At 37.8% G+C, this 27736-nt stretch overlaps 1 protein-coding gene across 1 annotated transcript in view; it reads left to right on the forward strand.

The window, feature by feature from the left end:
- apoba (apolipoprotein Ba) overlaps positions 1–27629 on the forward strand; it is a gene marked incomplete at both ends in the record, with an annotated part of 49450 nt that extends 21821 nt beyond the window's left edge. The window contains 11 exons of the mRNA XM_079214428.1: positions 12855–12985; positions 13439–13649; positions 13810–13982; positions 14069–14244; positions 14749–14870; positions 15041–15414; positions 15704–23272; positions 23362–23473; positions 24982–25168; positions 25258–25931; positions 27599–27629. Coding sequence (XP_079070554.1) covers positions 12855–12985; positions 13439–13649; positions 13810–13982; positions 14069–14244; positions 14749–14870; positions 15041–15414; positions 15704–23272; positions 23362–23473; positions 24982–25168; positions 25258–25931; positions 27599–27629 — 9760 coding nt within the window. The remainder of the gene's footprint in view (positions 1–12854; positions 12986–13438; positions 13650–13809; positions 13983–14068; positions 14245–14748; positions 14871–15040; positions 15415–15703; positions 23273–23361; positions 23474–24981; positions 25169–25257; positions 25932–27598) is intronic.
- Between the last annotated feature and the right edge of the window lie 107 nt (positions 27630–27736).

A 27736-nucleotide genomic window follows, 5' to 3' on the forward strand; every position in this document is an offset into this window, starting at 1 on the left:
GCCTGTAACATGGACACATATAACAACCTGTAACATGGACACACGTAACAGCCTGTAACATGGACACATATAACAACATGTATCATGGACACGTAACAGCCTGTAACATGGACACATATAACAACATGTAACATGGACACATATAACAACCTGTAACATGAACACATATAACAACATGTAACATGGACACATATAACAACATGTAACATGGACACATATAACAACCTGTAACATGAACACATATAACAACATGTAACATGGACACATATAACAACATGTAACATGGACACATATAACAACATGTAACATGGACACATATAACAACCTGTAACATGGACACACGTAACAGCCTGTAACATGGACACATATAACAACCTGCAACATGGACACACGTAACAGCCTGTAACATGGACACATATAACAACCTGTAACATGGACACATATAACAACATGTATCATGGACACGTAACAGCCTGTAACATGGACACATATAACAAACTGTAACATGGACACACGTAACAGCCTGTAACATGGACACATATAACAACATGTATCATGGACACATATAACAACATGTATCATGGACACATATAACAACATGTAACATGGACACATATAACAGCATGTAACATGGACACACGTAACAGCCTGTAACATGGACACATATAACAACATGTATCATGGACACGTAACAGCCTGTAACATGGACACATATAACAACCTGTAACATGGACACATATAACAACATGTAACATGGACACATATAACAACCTGTAACATGGACACATATAACAACCTGTAACATGGACACATATAACAACATGTAACATGGACACATATAACAACATGTATCATGGACACATATAACAACCTGTAACATGGACACATATAACAGCATGTAACATGGACACACGTAACAGCCTGTAACATGGACACATATAACAACATGTATCATGGACACGTAACAGCCTGTAACATGGACACATATAACAACCTGTAACATGGACACATATAACAACATGTATCATGGACACATATAACAACCTGTAACATGGACACATATAACAACCTGTAACATGGACACATATAACAACCTGTAACATGGACACATATAACAACATGTAACATGAACACATATAACAACCTGTAACATGGACACATATAACAACATGTAACATGGACACATATAACAACATGTAACATGAACACATATAACAACCTGTAACATGGACACATATAACAACCTGTAACATGGACACATATAACAACCTGTAACATGAACACATATAACAACATGTATCATGGACACATATAACAACCTGTAACATGGACACATATAACAACCTGTAACATGAACACATATAACAACATGTATCATGGACACATATAACAACATGTATCATGGACACATATAACAACATGTAACATGGACACATATAACAACATGTATCATGGACACATATAACAACCTGTAACATGGACACATATAACAACATGTAACATGGACACATATAACAACATGTAACATGGACACATATAACAACATGTAACATGGACACATATAACAACCTGTAACATGGACACATATAACAACATGTATCATGGACACATATAACAACCTGTAACATGGACACATATAACAACCTGTAACATGGACACATATAACAACATGTAACATGGACACATATAACAACATGTAACATGAACACATATAACAACATGTAACATGAACACATATAACAACATGTAACATGGACACATATAACAACATGTAACATGGACACATGTAACAGCCTGTAACATGGACACATATAACAACATGTAACATGGACACATATAACAACATGTAACATGGACACATATAACAACATGTAACATGGACACATATAACAACCTGTAACATGAACACATATAACAACATGTAACATGGACACACGTAACAGCCTGTAACATGGACACATATAACAACCTGTAACATGGACACACGTAACAGCCTGTAACATGGACACATATAACAGCCTGTAACATGGACACATAAAACAACATGTATCATGGACACGTAACAGCCTGTAACATGGACACATATAACAACATGTAACATGGACACATATAACAACCTGTAACATGAACACATATAACAACATGTAACATGGACACATATAACAACATGTAACATGGACACATATAACAACCTGTAACATGAACACATATAACAACATGTAACATGGACACATATAACAACATGTAACATGAACACATATAACAACATGTATCATGGACACATATAACAACATGTAACATGGACACATATAACAACATGTAACATGGACACATATAACAACATGTATCATGGACACATACAACAACCTGTAACATGGACACATATAACAACCTCTAACATGAACACATATAACAACCTGTAACATGGACACATAGAACAACATGTAACATGGACACGTATAACAACATGTATCATGGACACATATAACAACCTGTAACATGGACACATATAACAACCTGTAACATGAACACATATAACAACCTGTAACATGGACACATATAACAACCTCTAACATGAACACATATAACAACCTGTAACATGGACACATAGAACAACATGTAACATGGACACGTATAACAACATGTATCATGGACACATATAACAACCTGTAACATGGACACATATAACAACCTGTAACATGAACACATATAACAACCTGTAACATGGACACATATAACAACATGTAACATGGACACATATAACAACCTGTAACATGGACACATATAACAACATGTAACATGGACACATATAACAACCTGTAACATGGACAAATATAACAACATGTAACATGGACACATATAACAACATGTAACATGGACACATATAACAACCTGTAACATGAACACATATAACAACATGTATCATGGACACATATAACAACCTGTAACATGGACACATATAACAACCTGTAACATGAACACATATAACAACATGTATCATGGACACATATAACAACATGTATCATGGACACATATAACAACATGTAACATGGACACATATAACAACATGTATCATGGACACATATAACAACCTGTAACATGGACACATATAACAACATGTAACATGGACACATATAACAACATGTAACATGGACACATATAACAACATGTAACATGGACACATATAACAACCTGTAACATGGACACATATAACAACCTGTAACATGGACACACATAACAACATGTATCATGGACACATATAACAACCTGTAACATGGACACATATAACAACCTGTAACATGGACACATATAACAACATGTAACATGGACACATATAACAACATGTAACATGAACACTTATAACAACATGTAACATGAACACATATAACAACATGTAACATGGACACATATAACAACATGTAACATGGACACATATAACAACATGTAACATGGACACATGTAACAGCCTGTAACATGGACACATATAACAACATGTAACATGGACACATATAACAACATGTAACATGGACACATATAACAACATGTAACATGGACACATATAACAACCTGTAACATGAACACATATAACAACATGTAACATGGACACACGTAACAGCCTGTAACATGGACACATATAACAACCTGTAACATGGACACACGTAACAGCCTGTAACATGGACACATATAACAACATGTATCATGGACACGTAACAGCCTGTAACATGGACACATATAACAACATGTAACATGGACACATATAACAACCTGTAACATGAACACATATAACAACATGTAGCATGGACACATATAACAACATGTAACATGGACACATATAACAACCTGTAACATGAACACATATAACAACATGTAACATGGACACATATAACAACATGTAACATGGACACATATAACAACATGTAACATGGACACATATAACAACCTGTAACATGGACACACGTAACAGCCTGTAACATGGACACATATAACAACCTGCAACATGGACACACGTAACAGCCTGTAACATGGACACATATAACAACCTGTAACATGGACACATATAACAACATGTATCATGGACACGTAACAGCCTGTAACATGGACACATATAACAAACTGTAACATGGACACACGTAACAGCCTGTAACATGGACACATATAACAACATGTATCATGGACACATATAACAACATGTATCATGGACACATATAACAACATGTAACATGGACACATATAACAGCATGTAACATGGACACACGTAACAGCCTGTAACATGGACACATATAACAACATGTATCATGGACACGTAACAGCCTGTAACATGGACACATATAACAACCTGTAACATGGACACATATAACAACATGTAACATGGACACATATAACAACCTGTAACATGGACACATATAACAACCTGTAACATGGACACATATAACAACATGTAACATGGACACATATAACAACATGTATCATGGACACATATAACAACCTGTAACATGGACACATATAACAGCATGTAACATGGACACACGTAACAGCCTGTAACATGGACACATATAACAACATGTATCATGGACACGTAACAGCCTGTAACATGGACACATATAACAACCTGTAACATGGACACATATAACAACATGTATCATGGACACATATAACAACCTGTAACATGGACACATATAACAACCTGTAACATGGACACATATAACAACCTGTAACATGGACACATATAACAACATGTAACATGAACACATATAACAACCTGTAACATGGACACATATAACAACATGTAACATGGACACATATAACAACATGTAACATGAACACATATAACAACCTGTAACATGGACACATATAACAACCTGTAACATGGACACATATAACAACATGTAACATGGACACATATAACAACCTGTAACATGGACACATATAACAACATGTATCATGGACACATATAACAACCTGTAACATGGACACATATAACAGCATGTAACATGGACACACGTAACAGCCTGTAACATGGACACATATAACAACATGTATCATGGACACGTAACAGCCTGTAACATGGACACATATAACAACCTGTAACATGGACACATATAACAACATGTATCATGGACACATATAACAACCTGTAACATGGACACATATAACAACCTGTAACATGGACACATATAACAACCTGTAACATGGACACATATAACAACATGTAACATGAACACATATAACAACCTGTAACATGGACACATATAACAACATGTAACATGGACACATATAACAACATGTAACATGAACACATATAACAACCTGTAACATGGACACATATAACAACCTGTAACATGGACACATATAACAACCTGTAACATGAACACATATAACAACATGTATCATGGACACATATAACAACCTGTAACATGGACACATATAACAACCTGTAACATGAACACATATAACAACATGTATCGTGGACACATATAACAACATGTATCATGGACACATATAACAACATGTAACATGGACACATATAACAACATGTATCATGGACACATATAACAACCTGTAACATGGACACATATAACAACATGTAACATGGACACATATAACAACATGTAACATGGACACATATAACAACATGTAACATGGACACATATAACAACCTGTAACATGGACACATATAACAACCTGTAACATGGACACATATAACAACATGTATCATGGACACATATAACAACCTGTAACATGGACACATATAACAACCTGTAACATGGACACATATAACAACATGTAACATGGACACATATAACAACATGTAACATGAACACATATAACAACATGTAACATGAACACATATAACAACATGTAACATGGACACATATAACAACATGTAACATGGACACATATTACAACATGTAACATGGACACATGTAACAGCCTGTAACATGGACACATATAACAACATGTAACATGGACACATATAACAACATGTAACATGGACACATATAACAACATGTAACATGGACACATATAACAACATGTAACATGGACACATATAACAACCTGTAACATGAACACATATAACAACATGTAACATGGACACACGTAACAGCCTGTAACATGGACACATATAACAACCTGTAACATGGACACACGTAACAGCCTGTAACATGGACACATATAACAGCCTGTAACATGGACACATATAACAACATGTATCATGGACACGTAACAGCCTGTAACATGGACACATATAACAACATGTAACATGGACACATATAACAACCTGTAACATGAACACATATAACAACATGTAACATGGACACATATAACAACATGTAACATGGACACATATAACAACCTGTAACATGAACACATATAACAACATGTAACATGGACACATATAACAACATGTAACATGAACACATATAACAACATGTATCATGGACACATATAACAACATGTAACATGGACACATATAACAACATGTAACATGGACACATATAACAACATGTATCATGGACACATACAACAACCTGTAACATGGACACATATAACAACCTCTAACATGAACACATATAACAACCTGTAACATGGACACATAGAACAACATGTAACATGGACACGTATAACAACATGTATCATGGACACATATAACAACCTGTAACATGAACACATATAACAACCTGTAACATGGACACATATAACAACCTCTAACATGAACACATATAACAACCTGTAACATGGACACATAGAACAACATGTAACATGGACACGTATAACAACATGTATCATGGACACATATAACAACCTGTAACATGGACACATATAACAACCTGTAACATGAACACATATAACAACCTGTAACATGGACACATATAACAACATGTAACATGGACACATATAACAACCTGTAACATGGACACATATAACAACATGTAACATGGACACATATAACAACCTGTAACATGGACAAATATAACAACATGTAACATGGACACATATAACAACATGTAACATGGACACATATAACAACCTGTAACATGAACACATATAACAACATGTATCATGGACACATATAACAACCTGTAACATGGACACATATAACAACCTGTAACATGAACACATATAACAACATGTATCATGGACACATATAACAACATGTATCATGGACACATATAACAACATGTAACATGGACACATATAACAACATGTATCATGGACACATATAACAACCTGTAACATGGACACATATAACAACATGTAACATGGACACATATAACAACATGTAACATGGACACATATAACAACATGTAACATGGACACATATAACAACCTGTAACATGGACACATATAACAACCTGTAACATGGACACATATAACAACATGTATCATGGACACATATAACAACCTGTAACATGGACACATATAACAACCTGTAACATGGACACATATAACAACATGTAACATGGACACATATAACAACATGTAACATGAACACTTATAACAACATGTAACATGAACACATATAACAACATGTAACATGGACACATATAACAACATGTAACATGGACACATATAACAACATGTAACATGGACACATGTAACAGCCTGTAACATGGACACATATAACAACATGTAACATGGACACATATAACAACATGTAACATGGACACATATAACAACATGTAACATGGACACATATAACAACATGTAACATGGACACATATAACAACCTGTAACATGAACACATATAACAACATGTAACATGGACACACGTAACAGCCTGTAACATGGACACATATAACAACCTGTAACATGGACACACGTAACAGCCTGTAACATGGACACATATAACAACATGTATCATGGACACGTAACAGCCTGTAACATGGACACATATAACAACATGTAACATGGACACATATAACAACCTGTAACATGAACACATATAACAACATGTAGCATGGACACATATAACAACATGTAACATGGACACATATAACAACCTGTAACATGAACACATATAACAACATGTAACATGGACACATATAACAACATGTAACATGGACACATATAACAACATGTAACATGGACACAAATAACAACCTGTAACATGGACACACGTAACAGCCTGTAACATGGACACATATAACAACCTGCAACATGGACACACGTAACAGCCTGTAACATGGACACATATAACAACCTGTAACATGGACACATATAACAACATGTATCATGGACACGTAACAGCCTGTAACATGGACACATATAACAAACTGTAACATGGACACACGTAACAGCCTGTAACATGGACACATATAACAACATGTATCATGGACACATATAACAACATGTATCATGGACACATATAACAACATGTAACATGGACACATATAACAGCATGTAACATGGACACACGTAACAGCCTGTAACATGGACACATATAACAACATGTATCATGGACACGTAACAGCCTGTAACATGGACACATATAACAACCTGTAACATGGACACATATAACAACATGTAACATGGACACATATAACAACCTGTAACATGGACACATATAACAACCTGTAACATGGACACATATAACAACATGTAACATGGACACATATAACAACATGTAACATGGACACATATAACAACCTGTAACATGGACACATATAACAGCATGTAACATGGACACACGTAACAGCCTGTAACATGGACACATATAACAACATGTATCATGGACACGTAACAGCCTGTAACATGGACACATATAACAACCTGTAACATGGACACATATAACAACATGTATCATGGACACATATAACAACCTGTAACATGGACACATATAACAACCTGTAACATGGACACATATAACAACCTGTAACATGGACACATATAACAACATGTAACATGAACACATATAACAACCTGTAACATGGACACATATAACAACATGTAACATGGACACATATAACAACATGTAACATGAACACATATAACAACCTGTAACATGGACACATATAACAACCTGTAACATGGACACATATAACAACCTGTAACATGAACACATATAACAACATGTATCATGGACACATATAACAACCTGTAACATGGACACATATAACAACCTGTAACATGAACACATATAACAACATGTATCATGGACACATATAACAACATGTATCATGGACACATATAACAACATGTAACATGGACACATATAACAACATGTATCATGGACACATATAACAACCTGTAACATGGACACATATAACAACATGTAACATGGACACATATAACAACATGTAACATGGACACATATAACAACATGTAACATGGACACATATAACAACCTGTAACATGGACACATATAACAACCTGTAACATGGACACATATAACAACATGTATCATGGACACATATAACAACCTGTAACATGGACACATATAACAACCTGTAACATGGACACATATTACAACATGTAACATGGACACATATAACAACATGTAACATGAACACATATAACAACATGTAACATGAACACATATAACAACATGTAACATGGACACATATAACAACATGTAACATGGACACATATAACAACATGTAACATGGACACATGTAACAGCCTGTAACATGGACACATATAACAACATGTAACATGGACACATATAACAACATGTAACATGGACACATATAACAACATGTAACATGGACACATATAACAACATGTAACATGGACACATATAACAACCTGTAACATGAACACATATAACAACATGTAACATGGACACACGTAACAGCCTGTAACATGGACACATATAACAACCTGTAACATGGACACACGTAACAGCCTGTAACATGGACACATATAACAGCCTGTAACATGGACACATATAACAACATGTATCATGGACACGTAACAGCCTGTAACATGGACACATATAACAACATGTAACATGGACACATATAACAACCTGTAACATGAACACATATAACAACATGTAACATGGACACATATAACAACATGTAACATGGACACATATAACAACCTGTAACATGAACACATATAACAACATGTAACATGGACACATATAACAACATGTAACATGGACACATATAACAACATGTAACATGGACACATATAACAACCTGTAACATGGACACACGTAACAGCCTGTAACATGGACACATATAACAACCTGCAACATGGACACACGTAACAGCCTGTAACATGGACACATATAACAACATGTATCATGAACACGTAACAGCCTGTAACATGGACACATATAACAACCTGTAACATGGACACACGTAACAGCCTGTAACATGGACACATATAACAACATGTATCATGGACACATATAACAACATGTATCATGGACACATATAACAACATGTAACATGGACACATATAACAGCATGTAACATGGACACACGTAACAGCCTGTAACATGGACACATATAACAACATGTATCATGGACACGTAACAGCCTGTAACATGGACACATATAACAACCTGTAACATGGACACATATAACAACATGTAACATGGACACATATAACAACCTGTAACATGGACACATATAACAACCTGTAACATGGACACATATAACAACCTGTAACATGGACACATATAACAACATGTAACATGGACACATATAACAACATGTATCATGGACACATATAACAACCTGTAACATGGACACATATAACAGCATGTAACATGGACACACGTAACAGCCTGTAACATGGACACATATAACAACATGTATCATGGACACGTAACAGCCTGTAACATGGACACATATAACAACCTGTAACATGGACACATAACAACATGTATCATGGACACATATAACAACCTGTAACATGGACACATATAACAACATGTAACATGGACACATATAACAACCTGTAACATGGACACATATAACAACATGCAACATGGACACACGTAACAGCCTGTAACATGGACACATATAACAACATGTATCATGGACACGTAACAGCCTGTAACATGGACACATATAACAACATGTAACATGGACACATATAACAACATGTATCATGGACACGTAACAGCCTGTAACATGGACACATATAACAACATGTATCATGGACACATATAACAACATGTAACATGGACACATATAACAACATGTATCATGGACACGTATAACAACATGTATCATGGACACGTAACAGCCTGTAACATGGACACATATAACAACATGTATCATGGACACATATAACAACATGTAACATGGACACATATAACAACATGTATCATGGACACGTAACAGCCTGTAACATGGACACATATAACAACATGTATCATGGACGCGTAACAGCCTGTAACATGGACACATATAACAACCTGTAACATGGACACATATAACAACATGTATCATGGACACATATAACAACCTGTAACATGGACACATATAACAACCTGTAACATGGACACATATAACAACCTGTAACATGGACACATATAACAACATGTAACATGGACACATATAACAACATGTAACATGAACACATATAACAACCTGTAACATGGACAAATATAACAACATGTAACATGGACACATACAACAACATGTAACATGAACACATATAACAACCTGTAACATGGACACATATAACAACATGTAACATGGACACATATAACAACCTGTAACATGGACACATATAACAACCTGTAACATGGACACATATAACAACCTGTAACATGGACACATATAACAACCTGTAACATGGACACATATAACAACATGTATCATGGACACATATAACAACCTGTAACATGGACACATATAACAACATGTAACATGGACACATATAACAACCTGTAACATGGACACATATAACAACATGTAACATGGACACATATAACAACATGTAACATGGACACATATAACAACATGCAACATGGACACACGTAACAGCCTGTAACATGGACACATATAACAACATGTATCATGGACACGTAACAGCCTGTAACATGGACACATATAACAACATGTAACATGGACACATATAACAACATGTATCATGGACACGTAACAGCCTGTGACATGGACACATATAACAACATGTATCATGGACACATATAACAACATGTAACATGGACACATATAACAACATGTATCATGGACACGTAACAGCCTGTAACATGGACACATATAACAACATGTATCATGGACGCGTAACAGCCTGTAACATGGACACATATAACAGCCTGTAACATGGACACATATAACAACATGTATCATGGACACATATAACAATCTGTACAATTCAAATACATTTCTTTACTCTTTTGTTTTTAAACACTGTTTTAAGCCTTTATAACATATAATAATGACAAATACTTACGTTATATTTATCCTGCAAAATAATTTAGCCAATTTACACATTTATTGATTAAAAACGACAAAAAGGACCATCAACTTTTTTTATTTTCAGTTAAACAGTATTACCTCATAATCCAAGATAAAATGTGTTCCCTTTGAAAGATTGTCCACTGTGAAAAAAACAATAATATATATATATATATATATATATATATATATATATATATATATATATATATATATATATATATATATATATATATATAATTATTTTTTCAAAGCCTCATAGAGCCACAACAGAGGGCTAAAGAGCCGCATGCGGCTCCAGAGCCACGGGTTGCCGACCCCTGGCCTAGACTGTATCTTCCATTTGTGTAGCTAATATGTAGATAGTTACTGTAATTCACTGGCTTGAATGCAGTATTCTATGATTTTAACTAACCAGATAGTTAACAGGTTTAACCAGAGAATTTCATGAAACCTGTCTTTTCTCAGGTTTGCAGTTGAAATCCAGCCGACAGGGGAAGTTTCAGAGTACACTGCCACCATCACTCATGAAATGCTCAGAGAGGGTAAAAACGGTCGCCATAAAGTGGACTCACTGAAGCTAACCCTAAGAGCAGAAGGTACTGTTAAAACTAATGTGTATATGTGTTTGCGTAGTCTACACATCACAATTCACATCCAGTGCCATCGTTGAGTGCCAATTAAGAAAGTAGTTGGGCATGTCTTACTTTCATGCGTCACACCTGCAAATACCGTTGAGGGTTTTAGTTGTCTAACCGTAATCTTATCTTAACCAAAGTTTAATTACCATTTCCACAGTCCCAGCCCTTAATGAAATCATAGAATATTTAATTTCACATGTGCCAAATGTTGTGAGCGTTTGTTATTGAACTATAATGGTCCGGAATGAATGAATATGTGCCATAAGATTAGGCCCTTGTTTGTCACTTCATTCTTTTCTATGTAACTATCACTTATAACATTAATATGGGCAATGTTGTAATAAATTGTGAAGCCACCATTTGGCACTGTTCCTAGAGAAATTGATTGAGTTTAATTTCTGCTGCTTCTAGGGGACGATTCATCAGAGGTCACTGCATCTCTGAAATACAACCGCAACAAGAACACTCTCACCACTGAGGTTGTCATTCCCGATTACGATGTAGAAGCAGGCATCAAGCTGGCTGTAACTGACAGTGATGCCAAAGGACCGAGGATGAGAGGCATCACCATTGATGTCACAAACAAGAACATCCCACAGCTGACTCTTGTTGGACACATAAGGTACCTAGTTCTATAAACAATCATTTCTAATGATATATAATGTGGAAATTTCAGCTGTGCTGTCTTTTGTTTTGAGATTTTTAGGCAGGTTATCAGTGGATGAGGAACACCCCAGGAATTGCAGTTTTACCAACCTCTATGCCCTTTGTTTTAAATGTAGACTTGACATGATGAAGGATTTCATGCTGCAACTCAAAATGGTTATTCCCTCTCTGAAAACGGATGCCTCTGTCACTGCAACCCTGAAGCGGGATGAGAATGTGGACATGGACTTAGAGACAGTCATCAACCTCCCTGAGACGTCTTATCATCAGAAAGCTTCCCTCAAATACAGTAACTGTCTGCCACCACTCACAGCTTTAGCACAGAAGACAGATGTAGAGCACGTATTCATTTGTGGGTGCCTTTTCACTTTACAGATGTTGACAGGTTTGAAGTGGAACTAAAATCTGATCTGAATTCTGAGATTCAGAAACTGATCCTAAATGGCGAAGATCATCACAGGCGGCTGCAACAGCTCATTGATCATATCCTGGACCAGAAAGTGGCAAAGACTGATATGAAACTGCGTCACATCGTCACAAAAGGAATTGAGGTAGCGCTTTTATATTTGACACTATATGTATTACCTTCATCAATCACATTTGGTCATTCTGCTAGTTATTTCTGATCAAAAACTCAAGAATTTTGGTGAAAAGCTAGCTCATGTGGTGACTGTGCCTACGGTGTGTGAATGTTGTATGAATGTTAGATAGTCCTGACAGGCAGGTGGCTACCATAGCCATAAGTGTATGAATGGGTGTGAATGATGACATGTAGTGTTAAATCGAGTGGTCGGAAGACTAGAAAAGCGCGATACAAGTACAGTCCATGTACCCATGGGCAAATGACATACCGACTAGCTTTTGGTGTGGACAGTGCTACCGTGTTATGAAACTTCACGTTGTGCATCAAATTCAAAAGAGTACTTTGAGTACTCAGTATTGCAGAACCAAAGATATCATCTTCTTATGACATGTTTTTTTTCTTCTTGAGTGCTTTCACACTATACAGTTTTTGTTGTAAGTGAAATATAATTTATATTCATGTCATCCTGAAGGCCGGTGATATATGGTTAGACAAATTGAAAGCACGCATCCCCTATCTTGCAAACCTGCGAAATAAGATGAGCATCTCAGGTCTCACCCTGACAGCCCTGCCTGAGAAGTTGTTTCTACAGTCGTAAGTGTTTACTATCGAGTGTAAGAATATTATTTTCATTCAGGTATTACTTGGCATAAACCCTAACTCAAAAGTTCAGCTGTACTAGTGGTTTTGTCTTTTGGTGCCCTACGATGTACAGTTTGTCCAAAATTGGAACAATATTGATTATGCTTTTTTTATCTCAACAGTGACAGCTTGTTCAGATACCAGTTTAACAAGGATAACATGGCTATCTCGCTTCCTCTTCCACATGGAGGCAAAAAGTCACATGAACTGAATATCCCAACCACTCTGTCTATTCCCATTATAGATTTACCAGAGATAGGCATATATATCCCTGCCAAAAACTATCCACTACCATCATTCACTATACCACCTTCTTTGGATTTTACTATTCCCCTTCTCGGTCTGGCTGAAGCATCCACGAAGATCAACAGCAACTTCTACGGCTGGGAAGGCTCCATTTCTGGGGGTAACAACACGGTTGATGTCCCAAGCTATATTGCACAGTACAAGGCTGTGGCCCAATCACCGTTCAACCTACTGTCATACAAGCTTGAAGGTAAACACCTTCTTCAAATGTGGATTCTTAATAGTTAATTAATTATAGTGGTATATTCACTTTGAGAAAGTGGCATGAAGGTTATGAAGGATATGATTTTTTATTTAATTAAATTGTTTTGTGAAACCGAGTTTCTTATATCTGTATCTGTATGGATAATATCTGGAGCAAAATAGTATAGAGCTTTTAATAACTAACATTCCAGCATAGAGCAATGTATGCATGGTAACTCATTCTACATCTTCCCTTGTGCTGGACTGATAGTACTATCTTTTCTGTCTGTTTCAAGGAACCGGTATGATATCAGGAAGAGCTGATGATCATATCAAGTATCTTCTGAATAATTCCTTCAGCCATAGCCTCATTGACACAAGTTTCAGTGTGTTAGAAACATTAAGGGTAACCAACAAATTGAATGCCAGAGCCAACTATAAAATCAAAGCCTCTAGTCCAGTGGGCCTGCAAGCCTCCCTCTACTACTCTGCTCAGTCAACTTCAACTCTAGATTCAGATCAAGTGTCAGGAGATGGCACCATGGATGGATCACTGGAAATAGGTTCATTATATACCAATACCTCCTACGCCCACAGCTACAACCTACGTCCAATAGATGGAGAAGGAAGAGGAGAGTCCACCCTGCACTTTAACTCGCCATTCTTTGATGTTCACAACATGATCCATGGAGTCTATGCAAACTCTGAGTTGAAAATGGTGTTCAAAACCAATGCCCAGAAGGACGTCCTCAAGCATGTAGCAGAGCTCAAGTATAAAAACGCTCAACTGACCCTAAAGTGTAACACCGTTGCCACTGCCATGGGTCAATCACTCAATAACAAAGTTGAGCTTGGTGTGTCCAGCAATATGGCCATCCTCAGAATTGAGTCACAGGCAGATGATGAGACAAATAGGGCATACTCACTTATAGAAGGATCCCTGGTTTCAAATGTGCTTCAGGTAAATACTGAAGGTTCCATCACCTTTCACACAGGTCGTGGATTGCACAAAACTTCTCTTATGGTTGGCAGAAATGGTCTGACCTCAAGTGGAACTAATAGCATTCAGTGCAGTCTTGTCACGGTGGAGAATATCTTCAGTGGTGCCATAGACAACAATGGAGCATCCTTGTCCACCAGCACGAAAGCTATGTCTGAGGAAAGCAGAGGAGAGCTGAACGTTGAGGGTAAAATCACAGCTGCGGAAGCCTCTTTGAATGGTGTCCTCAAAGGCCATTCATACGATGCAACCACAAGAAACACCATGGATATTGTACTGAATCGTAGGGCTCTGACCTTTACTAGCAATACAGTGGGAACATTGAAGCAGATGAATACAGAAAATAGCCACACACTGACCCTCACTATGTGGACCCTAGCCCTCCACTCCAAGACTAACAACGTCATCTGTGAAGATATTTACTACAAGCAAGACACCAAGGTTCATATGAAGCCATTTGTTACGTCACTTGATATGACAAATGACCTCAAGTTTTATGATGTCACTTGGAACAATGAAGGCCACATGAAGCTTGAGCCAATTAAGATGGATCTGAGGGGAAGCATGGATGGAGCATATGGAGAAGAACACAACATTAAACATACCTATGAACTCAATTATGACGATATGGCTGGAACAATGAAATACAGCACATCTGGAAATGTAATGGATGCCCAGCTAAGTCACAATTGTGAACTGGAGTTTGCTGGACTTTCCTCTAAGTCAAACTGTGAGGCACAAATCAATTCTGAGTCTCTACGTTTTGACACCACCATTCGCACCATGGCACTGCCTTTCAGCCTCACGGTTGATGCTCTTGTCAACAGTGATGGACAAATTAATGTATTTGGCAAGCACACCAGTCAGCTGTATAGCAAGTTGTTAGTTAAAGCCGAGCCCCTAGCTCTTGCATACTCACATGACAGCCGGGTATCAACCACACATATGTTTCCAAGTGGGAAGTCTTCCACTAATTTAGACAACAAATGTGATGGCCTCCTGACACCAAGGGACCAATATCTGACCTGGAAATTAAAATCTAAGCTAAACAATAATACCTATAACCAGGACATAAGTGCTTTCCATAATCCTGAGAAGGTTGGATTTGAGTTTTCAGGAGTAATGTTAACAGACATTTTCAGCAAATTGAGCAAAGACAAGAGATCAGAAATACAAGAATTTGGTATAGCTGGTTTCCTCAAGTATGACAAGAACAGTGACTGTCATATTGTTGATATCCCATTCATTGAGAGCTTTCCTGTTGCGTTTGAGCAGTTTAAGAACACACTTGTAGAAGCCTTAGAATCGATTCAACAGTTCATCAACAATTTAGATATCAATCAGCTAATCACTGACTTTAGAGCCAAGTTAGATCGTCTACCTATGCAATTGAGTGACTTCATACACAAAATAGACTTGGAGAACAAAGTGAATCAAGTAAAAGCAAAACTTGATTATTTGATCAATGAGTTTGCTGTAACAATGGATGACTTTGAGGTTGCGATAAACAACTTGAGAGAGGGCATGGAAAATACAATAGTGGACATTGCCACCAAAATTAGTGACATCATCCTAGTGATCAAAGATTATGTCAAGGCCGGCCATTTAGCCAAAAAGATAACAAATATGCTTTTACAAATTGTAAATCAGCTTCGGGCCATTAATGAGAAGCATGAAATCAAGCAGTCACTCGTCAAAGCACTAGATACCATCGAAGACATCATCAGACAGATAGATTTACAGAAGCTCACAGAAAGCAGTGCTACATGGCTGCGTGAACTTGATTCTAAATATAGAATCTTGGAGAAAATAAAAGACAAACTCTCCGAAATAAAACAGGCCATTGAGAACTTTGACATCAACTCATTTTTCCAAGATGTAAAGGATTACCTTCTCTCCATTGATTTAGTCATTTATGTTGAACAGCTGTCATATAAAATCCCCTCTTCAGAGATCGCAAAAGTGTTAGAATCGATGAATGATGTTATTGTCAACTGGATTGATGAATATGAAATCCCCAACAAAATCAATACAGTGTACTCTTACAGTAGGGATACACTTTTAAAATACAATCTTGATGATACAGTTAAAGAATTATTGGATCAGTTAGTAATTCTCATCAAGGAATTCAAAATTGAAGAGACTGTGCAGTCAATGGTCGATGCTCTGAAATCAATCAACTTTGAATTGGTTCATGATAGAATGATGCAACTTCTGCACAGTGTAACAAGCCAAGTCAGAGCAATTGACTTTAGGAAAAGCATTGATGACCTTAATGAACACATTTCTTCAATGGTTAACTCATTAAAGGAATTTGACTACAGTGCATTTGTTCATGAGACCAACAAGAAAATTGTTGAATCAACAAACTATATCAATGAGCAGATTAAAACATATGAGATTGTACAGAAAATTGAGGCAATAAGGGAATTTTTCAGAGAGATCCAAAGTTCCATCTTCACATATTTGGACAAACTCAAAAACACAAAGGTGGCTGACACTCTAAAGAAACTGAAAAATGTGATTGACACTACATTTTACAATGACATCAAGTTGAAAGTGCAGGATATCCTTGAGGACATGCGACAAAGAATCCTTGACATGGATATCAGAAATGAAATGCACATTTACCTCCAAAGAGCAAGTGAATCTTACAGCAATGTGGTTGCCTACATTTCTGCACAGTTTAACCAACTGATAGAGAAGATCAGAAACGTGACCAATGACAACGAGATCATCACCCAGATGAAGCAAACTGCAGATGGAGTTCTGGGTGCACTGAAAAGAGCCGAGATTGAAGTTCCAACTTTTACTGTACCTCTCACTGACCTTATCATTTCAGCATTTATAATAAACCTGAACAAACTGCAGGAGATTAGCATCCCAGCTAAGATTTTTGTCCCTGAGTTCAACATCCTCAACTCCTACACAATTCATGCCTTTATGATAGACTTTGATGAGATCAAAGCACATATAGTAGCACTCATAGACAGTATCAGAACATTTGAGATCAAAATGCCTAAACCTGAGGATATCTTTGGTGACCTAAAAGTTCTTTACTTTTTTAAACTACCAGATCTCACCTTCCCAGAAATAACTCTTTCAGAAGTAAAATTTCCAGTCATCAAAATCCCCAAATTAAATCTGAAGGATTTTAAAATTACAATGCTTCCAATTCCAGAGATTAAATTACCTGAGGTTCCCAGTGACATTTGTATGCCAGTCTTTGGTAAACTCCATTGTGAATTTAGAGTGAGCTCCCCAAAGTACACTCTGGAAACTATAGGCAAGATTGAGAACTCGACGTCCACACCAAAAAACCCACAGTTTACAGCCACTATTACTTCTCATGCCAAATCGCCTATCGAACCCCTTGAATACACATTTGAAGCCACTGCTCAGTTGGAGGCTCCCAGATTGAAGAAGTTGCTATTCACAGAAACCGTGAAAGCTACACATGTGGCCTTCTCCATTGATCATGAGGGATCCTTGACACTCACTGGGTCTTCTGCTGAGGCTTCTGCTAAGACCACTGCCAAGGCCACAAGTCAAATCTACATGGCATATTTGGTCAACAATATGGCACTTACATTGAAGAAAGGACTCTCTGCAGCCATAGACACAACATACAACCACAACTTGGATGTCCCATCAATTGAAACTTCAAGTCAGGCATCAGTGAAACAGAATTTAGCAGCCGCCATGGAATCAGGCAGAGTATCTGTCACCGGTGAAACTACTGGTAATGGAAAGTGGTCCATTCAAGACTACTCTGATGAAGGTACACACACAAGCAATGTAGAATTCAGCATCAATTATGGCACTGCCAAGTTAACTTTAGCAGGAGAAACAGACTGTAAGGCCATAAAATCAAAGCAAACACTGACTGCTGAGTCTGTGATCTTAAGCCATATTACTGTTGAAGCTCGATGTGAAAATGAATTTCCATCTGTCAAGAAGAGTGTTATGGTTTTAAATGGAGAGGCTCATATTGGGGACTTGAAAGCTTCAGTGACAGCCTCTCATGATGCTGAATTCACTGGAGGTCTTCCTGGATTCATGGCCAACTCGCTGGAATTCATGGCCCATCCATTTGAAATTGTGCTTGATGTTAAGAATAGAGTAAACTCAAAGATGTTGTTCCCATTCAAACTTACTGGCAAGGTTGATCTGCAGCATGATTATGGTGTCATACTAAACTCTGAGAAGCAGCGTGCTTGTTGGTTTACTTTGGCAAGATTCAACCAGTACAACTACAATCACAACTTCACAGCAGAAAACAATGAAATGAACATCTTCTTTCAATCATCAGCTAATGGAGAGGCAAATCTGGACTTTTTGACTGTTCCTTTATCTATCCCAGCAATAACTGTACCTTTTCTTGAGATTACAACCCCTGAGGTCAGAGACCTGTCACTGTGGAAAAATGCTGGATTTGAAACCTTGCTCACAAATCCTAAACAGTCATTCGATATGAAGCTGAAGCTTCATTACTACAAGAACCCTGATACACACAGCTTTGAATTACACCTTGAACCAATTTATAATATAATTATTGACAACGCCAACATCATCCAGGCTCAATTTGAATACTGTAGAGACAAAGTAGTTACACTTCTAAAAGATTCGTACAACCAAGCAAAAGCCCATTCTATCAAACACAAAATTGACACCTTAAGTCTGCCTCCTAGAATCTTCACTGTCCCTGGATATAAAATACCATTATTGAATATTGAGGTTTCTGCTTTCAGGGCTGAGATGCCGGCCTTTAGCTACTTTGTTCCCAAGGAGGTCAGTACACCAAGCTTCAAAGTTCCAGCACTGGGTTTCTCTGTGCCATCCTATACCGTCGTGCTACCATCTTTGGAATTACCTGTTGTCCATGTTCCAGAAACATTAAGTGAAATAAAGCTGCCCACTTTCACACTACCAGCCATTCAGAACAACATGTTGATCCCAGCCCTTGGAAACATAACGTGTGACTTCTCGTTCAAATCCACTGTGATTACCTTAAGTGCTAATGCTGGTCTTTACAACCAGTCTGACATGGTTGCTCGGTTTAGCACTTTCTCAACATCTGTGTTTGACATTTTGAATGGAAAAATTGATAGCACCACCAGTCTGTCAAGAAAGAGAGGACTAAAACTGGCCACCACTGTGTCCTTGGAGCATAACAATGTGGAAACAAACCATGAATGTGCTATTAGTCTCAACAAAAGGAGTATGGAAGCGTCTTTAGCCAACACTGCAAAAATCAATCTACCCTTCCTCAATCTTGAATTGAATCAAGAACTCAAAGGAAATACCAAGACCAAGCCAAATGTTGCTTCCAAGAAAAAACTAAAATACATGTTTAACATTCCTTTGATTGAGACTGTAGGCAAAGGAAACCTTGAAATGAACTGGGCACTGGAAGCACTTTCTTCCCATGTGTCATTTGAGACCTCTACCCAAGGGAAGTCAGACATAACGATAATGGACAATTGTAACTTTGATGGAAATCTAGAAAATGAGGCCAGTTTCTACCTTAGTTCCAATAGCCTGCGTTCAACTTCCAGGACTGCCTTCAATTCAAACATTGACGAACAGAAGAAACACAAACGAAGCTTAAACAACAATATCTTCCATTCTGACGTGACTAACAACTTGGCTCTTGAGGTCTCTTTGAGGAGAATCTTTGCAACAGCTGATTACACCAGCAATAATAATGTTGAATCTGCATCTTTCAACACTAATGGAAAGCACAGTGTTAAAGGAGAACTAGAATTTGTTCCTTTAACAACCCTCAAGACTACACTGAACATTGAGGCAAGTCAGACAAATAGTTTGGGTCATGCTGAACTTATTCAGAGTATCAACCTTGCCATCAACTCAAAGAAGCAATCTTTCACTTGGAGTGGTAAGGAACAACTGGCATCTCTCATCCATGCTTGTGATTTACTTGTGTTTAATGATGAATCTGAAGTACGCATGGACATGACAGGATCAGTGGAAGGCCACCTAGCCTTCTTGAACGCAGTTAGGATTCCTGTATATCAGAAGACCTTCTGGGATGTTCTGAAGTATGATCAGTTCACACATATGGACGACTTACAATTCCTTAACATCTCTTCCAGTATTGTGTACACAAAGACAATGGATGGCCAGGAGTATACAATGCCATTTAAACTATTTAAAAATGGCATCACCTTTAGCATCCCTGATATTAGCATTGCAGTGCCTTCTTGGGTAAAAGAAATTCCACAATCCATAAAGAACATAGACATGCGGTTTGAAAACATGGATGTCCCTGATCATCTCACTCTTCCCCTTGCAATCTTGGTTCCAGCCTTTGATGTGCCATTTACCAACTTGCATGTAGAGCCCTTAATGATTGATCCTAAGAACTTTAGCATCCCAAAGGTGATCACCACTACAGCCTTTGAAATCATGCTGCCAGGCTTGCCAATAATGTCAGTGCCCAGTTACGATATTGAAACAGAGTATCTACAGGGAAAAATGTCATTCCTTTCATTTAAAATGCCACAATATGGAATCACTGTCTCATCTTTCACATTACCAAAATCCTTTAACATTGGAGAGCACAGCATCAGCCTTAATGAAATCACAACTCAGATTTTAAACTTTGAACTTCCAACCATCCTGATCCCAGAGCAAAAAATTGAAATCCCTGGCATTGCCTTACATCTGCCGTCAAGTGTGTTTATTCCAGCTTTTGGAGCCATCAGTGCCACTCTGAAAGTTTCCTCCCCTATTTATAATGTGTCAACAACTGCCAACCTGGAGAAAAGGGACTCTAGCCTTGTAACTTTGCTGAATTCCATCTGTACTTCTACCGTGATCTTCTTGGAATATGACCTCAATGGTAAGACAGTAACACACTCTACTCAATTTAATTACTAGATCTAAGACATTGCAATATATATATATAAATAATATTTGATGTCTCTACAGCCAGTGCAACCCTTGAATTTGATAATGGAGCAATCAATCTAAATGGGAAGTGCAACTTGATTCACAATGATGTAAATGTGGACTGGCAACATGTTTTGACACAAAACCTGAGGTAAGTGTATGGACTATACATTTTGCTTCTTCAATTTGTAATTTGATTAGAAATCTAGATTTAGTCCAGTAAAAAAAGAACAGTTGAATCATTATATGAATCCTTTTTGTCACTCTGTTATGTTGTTGTACTTCAGTTCATCCTCATAGAGCATCCTCCTCTGATGCTCTCCTGAAGGTTTCTTCCCTTTTTCTCCCTGTTAACGGGTTTTTGGGGGGAGTTTTTGTGAGGTCCCAGGACAGAGGATGTTGTATGTGTACAGATTGTAAAGCCCTCTGGGGATAATTTGGGATTTGGGATGTTGGGCTATACTATTTAAATGTAACGTAATTGAATACTAAAATAAATTAAAAAGAGATTTGCTAAAGTGGCTAAAGTGGCTTACTTTTACATATTATAAAGCCCTATGAGCCAAATTGGTTATCTGTGGCTTTAAAAAATGAATTGAATTGAAAATTTGATTGATCTATGATTTTTAAAATGCCCATGGATTAACCATAAGATTGTTTTTTCATGATTTACTTTTCATGTTTGAGGAGAGAGTCAAGGACAGAAAAGTGCGTGTGTGTGTGTGTGTGTGTCTGTGTGTGTGTGTGTGTGTGTGTGTGTGTGTGTGTGTGTGTGTGTGTGTGTGTGTGTGTGTGTGTGTGTGTGTGTGTGAGGAGAGAGGACAATTGTTTATTTTTCTGGACTAATGTTTCTGTCAGTTAATAACTTACTCGGATCTTTGCTTTGCCACTTTCTGTGTCATGTTTTCTAGTAAGCTTACCCAAATGTAGTGGGTCAACCAGGGCATCAATACTGTCCAAATATTTGTTGTATGTGAATTGAAAATTCAAGTTAATTAAGTCACAATGTGGTCACAATGTCCAGTGGTTTGGCCGATCCGATGACAATCCGTCCTCAATGCGTTTTTGGAGCATTTACACCGGTTCACGATCCAATTGCAATCTGATCACCTTAAAACTATTTTAATGAAGGTGTAAAGAGGGTATTAGTTACATACGTCTTGAGCTGCCACACAACTAGCAGCAGTAGTTGAGTTTGGAGACTTGATCCACTTCCTGAAAGTATATCTATATCGCATGCGGCTCCGGAGCCGTGGGTGGCCGACCCCTGGTTTAGATAGTCCTGATGGGCAGGTGGCACCTTGGTAGCTCCTCCTTCACAGGGCGGCTGGAGCTCAGGGGGATGAGTGGTCGTCCCGCAACCACAAGGTAGCCGGCTCGATCCCCAGACCCCCCATAGCTCACAGGTCGAAGTGTCCCTGAGCGAGACACTGAACCCCCAACTGCTCCCTATCCAGGGATGGGTCAAATGCAGAGAAGAATTTCCCCAAGGGAATTAATAAACAATAACTTCTTATTTCTTTCTTCTCCCATCAGTGTATGGGTGAATGACTTGTAGTGTTAAAGCGTTTTGAGTGGTCGAAAGCACAGTGCATTCACAGGTTGACCAAAAATGCATTAGAAAATACCGCTACTAACAACTGTTTCTCTATTTTAAAGGGAGTCTCGTCATACTCTCAATGTTGACATCACTAGCCAAACATTTGTGGATGCAAGCTTCCGCTTTGCTTCCCGCAAAGATGGCATCACTGCATCCATGTCTTGTCCATCATCTGGTTTCCTTGGATTGCAGTTTCAGAGGAAGTCTCCGTCACAGTTGTATGGAAAACTGTTTAGTCGCTACCTGGTAAGATCTATATATGGATTCATGTTACATGTGGGACAACTTACACTGTTTTAACTATAATTATTCTCAATGTATTCCCTCAACTTCAGTCTACTCCTGAAAAGGATAGTGATGTTTTCACTGCCAAAGCCATGCTGAGAAACTCTCAGAAGTTGATTTTACAGACGTCATGGAATTCAGATTTCCTCCATGATGTGATTGAGGGTACCAAGGACAGGATCCCATCCATGACTGATGCTGTGGTCAAGTTCATTAACAAGTACCACACTGCTCATTTTGGCTTTGATCTCAACCAAGGCGGCATGAAGCTGAAAAACAAAGTTTCCAATGCCATAGAGAGAGCCTATCATGAAGTACCTATGTCTTTTGACAGCCTGCGGAATTCAATCAAACACATCAGTGATCAAGGAAAAGACATGTACATGAAGGCTTCTGACAGATTGATGTCCATAAGTTTGCAGGATGTTGTTGACAGGTTGGCTTACGTGATTAGACAAATCTTGAAACGCAGTGAAGACAAGATGTATGTCTTGCTAGATGCAGTCACACAGTTCTTGAGTGACATAGCCGGATCTGAAGAGAAGCTCTTGAGCCTGGAGATGGTCCAACGAGCCCGTCGGTCTGTATCAAGAGCAACTGACAGGGCAATCCAAAGGTTTTCCAGCATTGTGGAGAAGATTTCTAGATACATTACAGGAATAAGGTTCCCCATACCTGGAACTGGTGTTGTTGTAAATGGCAATGAGATAATGGATAAACTGATGTCTTCTACGAGATCTTTAATTGATCAGCTAAGACATTTAGTGCTCAGGGGGTTCAATTTGCTAAACAAAACAGTTAATGACCTCTTCCAGGTTATTGCTGAAAAAGCAGAGAATCTGATCACCTACTTAAAAGATGAAAACATTGAAATTGCTTCTCAAATTGATGCCATCTATGCAGAGGTTCTGCAGTCTTCAAACCAACATACTGAGGAGGCTAAGAGATATGTGGCTGAGTATAAAGACAATGCCAAACTGATGATTCAAGAGGCTCATAATGCTTTAAATATTGAGCGGGTAAATAACGATACCAAGGAGTTTATCAGTATTTTGCAGTCACATCTCTACGGAGGATTTAATGGAAGCATAGATCTAATGAGAAGGACATCCCAGAGCACAGACCCGTACATTAGATTGAGCAATAAAAAAATGGACGTTGAAATTCCTTTACCCTTTCTTTGGAAGTCTTTCAACGAATGGCCTACTCATTACAGTCAGTGAGCCATGGCTCTCTTGATAGTGGTTTCATTATGATTAACTGAATTTAGGTGTTTGTGAACAATGTACTTTGTTTGATGCCAATACATATGTGTTTAAATGTGTTTCAACTCACATGAAAAATATTCAATAAATCTTTAAAAGAAATTTAAAGATTTCTTTAAATTTGAAGATTTAGGCAATTATGACCCACAAGTGTTTTGCATACAAGTAAATGTTTGATAATAGTGTTCAATTAAACAATGCTGAATACAGATGTTTGTGTTTGTCATACTGTCCCAACATGTTCTTATTAAACTAACAGAGCATTGATTATACAAACTCAATTGTTACGCATTTCAGTCCACTGACTAACTCACACACTGATATGAATACCTGCTCAAAAGCAAGAAATATGCTTGGTGTGGAGGCCATCTACACTCCAGCCTGTAGGGGACAGTGACATCAGTAAGTGGGATGGTAACCACGCTTTAACTAAGAGAAAATTGGATTAAAGACTCTTGACAGAGGTATCCAAGTCAGAATTGGGACAGCACTATCGAGAAGATACCCGGTGGAGAATGGTACACCTCAGGGTAGTGTAAACAGTCCAATGCTGTTCTCCATCATGATGAATGATGTGTTCCTTCGAGTACAGAGTGATATTGGACGATCCCTATTCGCTGATGATGGAGCATTGTGGAAGAGGGGGAGGAACGTGAACCATATAAAAGAGAAGGTACAAGAGACTGTGAATGAAGTAGAAAGATGGTCTTATGCATGGGGATTCAAGTTTTCTGTGGGGAAAACTAAAACCACCTGCTTTACTAGAAAGAGAGGAGTGGAGACTCAGATAAAGCGGTATGGGCAAATTATTGAGCAAGTGAGTGTTTTTAGGTTTCTAGGTGTGTGGTTAGACGGGAAGCTAACATGGAGTGAGCAGATTCAGAGGATAGTTGAGAAGGGTAAAAATATTTTAAATGTCATGAGGTGTTTAACTGGATCGGAGTGGGGAGCCAGCAGGCCGGCAATGAAAGATATTTATACTGCGCTGATGAGATCAGTTTTTGATTATGGGAGCTTAGTGTTTGGAACAGCGGCAAAGACGTCATTAAAAAGTTGGAAGTGGTGCAATCCCTAACTCTGAGACTGCTGTGGTGCTTTGAGAACAAGTCCTGTGTCTGCTCTTCAGGTGGAGGTGGGTGAGATGCCACTGCATTTGAGACGGAAGCAATTAATGTTGAGTTATTGGGCCAATCTGCAAGGGCATTCTGGAGACAAGCATCCAACTACAAAGGTGCTCCTGCATGTTGGGAAAGCGAAAAGGCCA

This window comes from Taurulus bubalis (assembly GCF_910589615.1).
Source record: "Taurulus bubalis genome assembly, chromosome: 1".
In the NCBI taxonomy this organism is placed as follows: Eukaryota; Metazoa; Chordata; class Actinopteri; order Perciformes; family Cottidae; genus Taurulus; species Taurulus bubalis.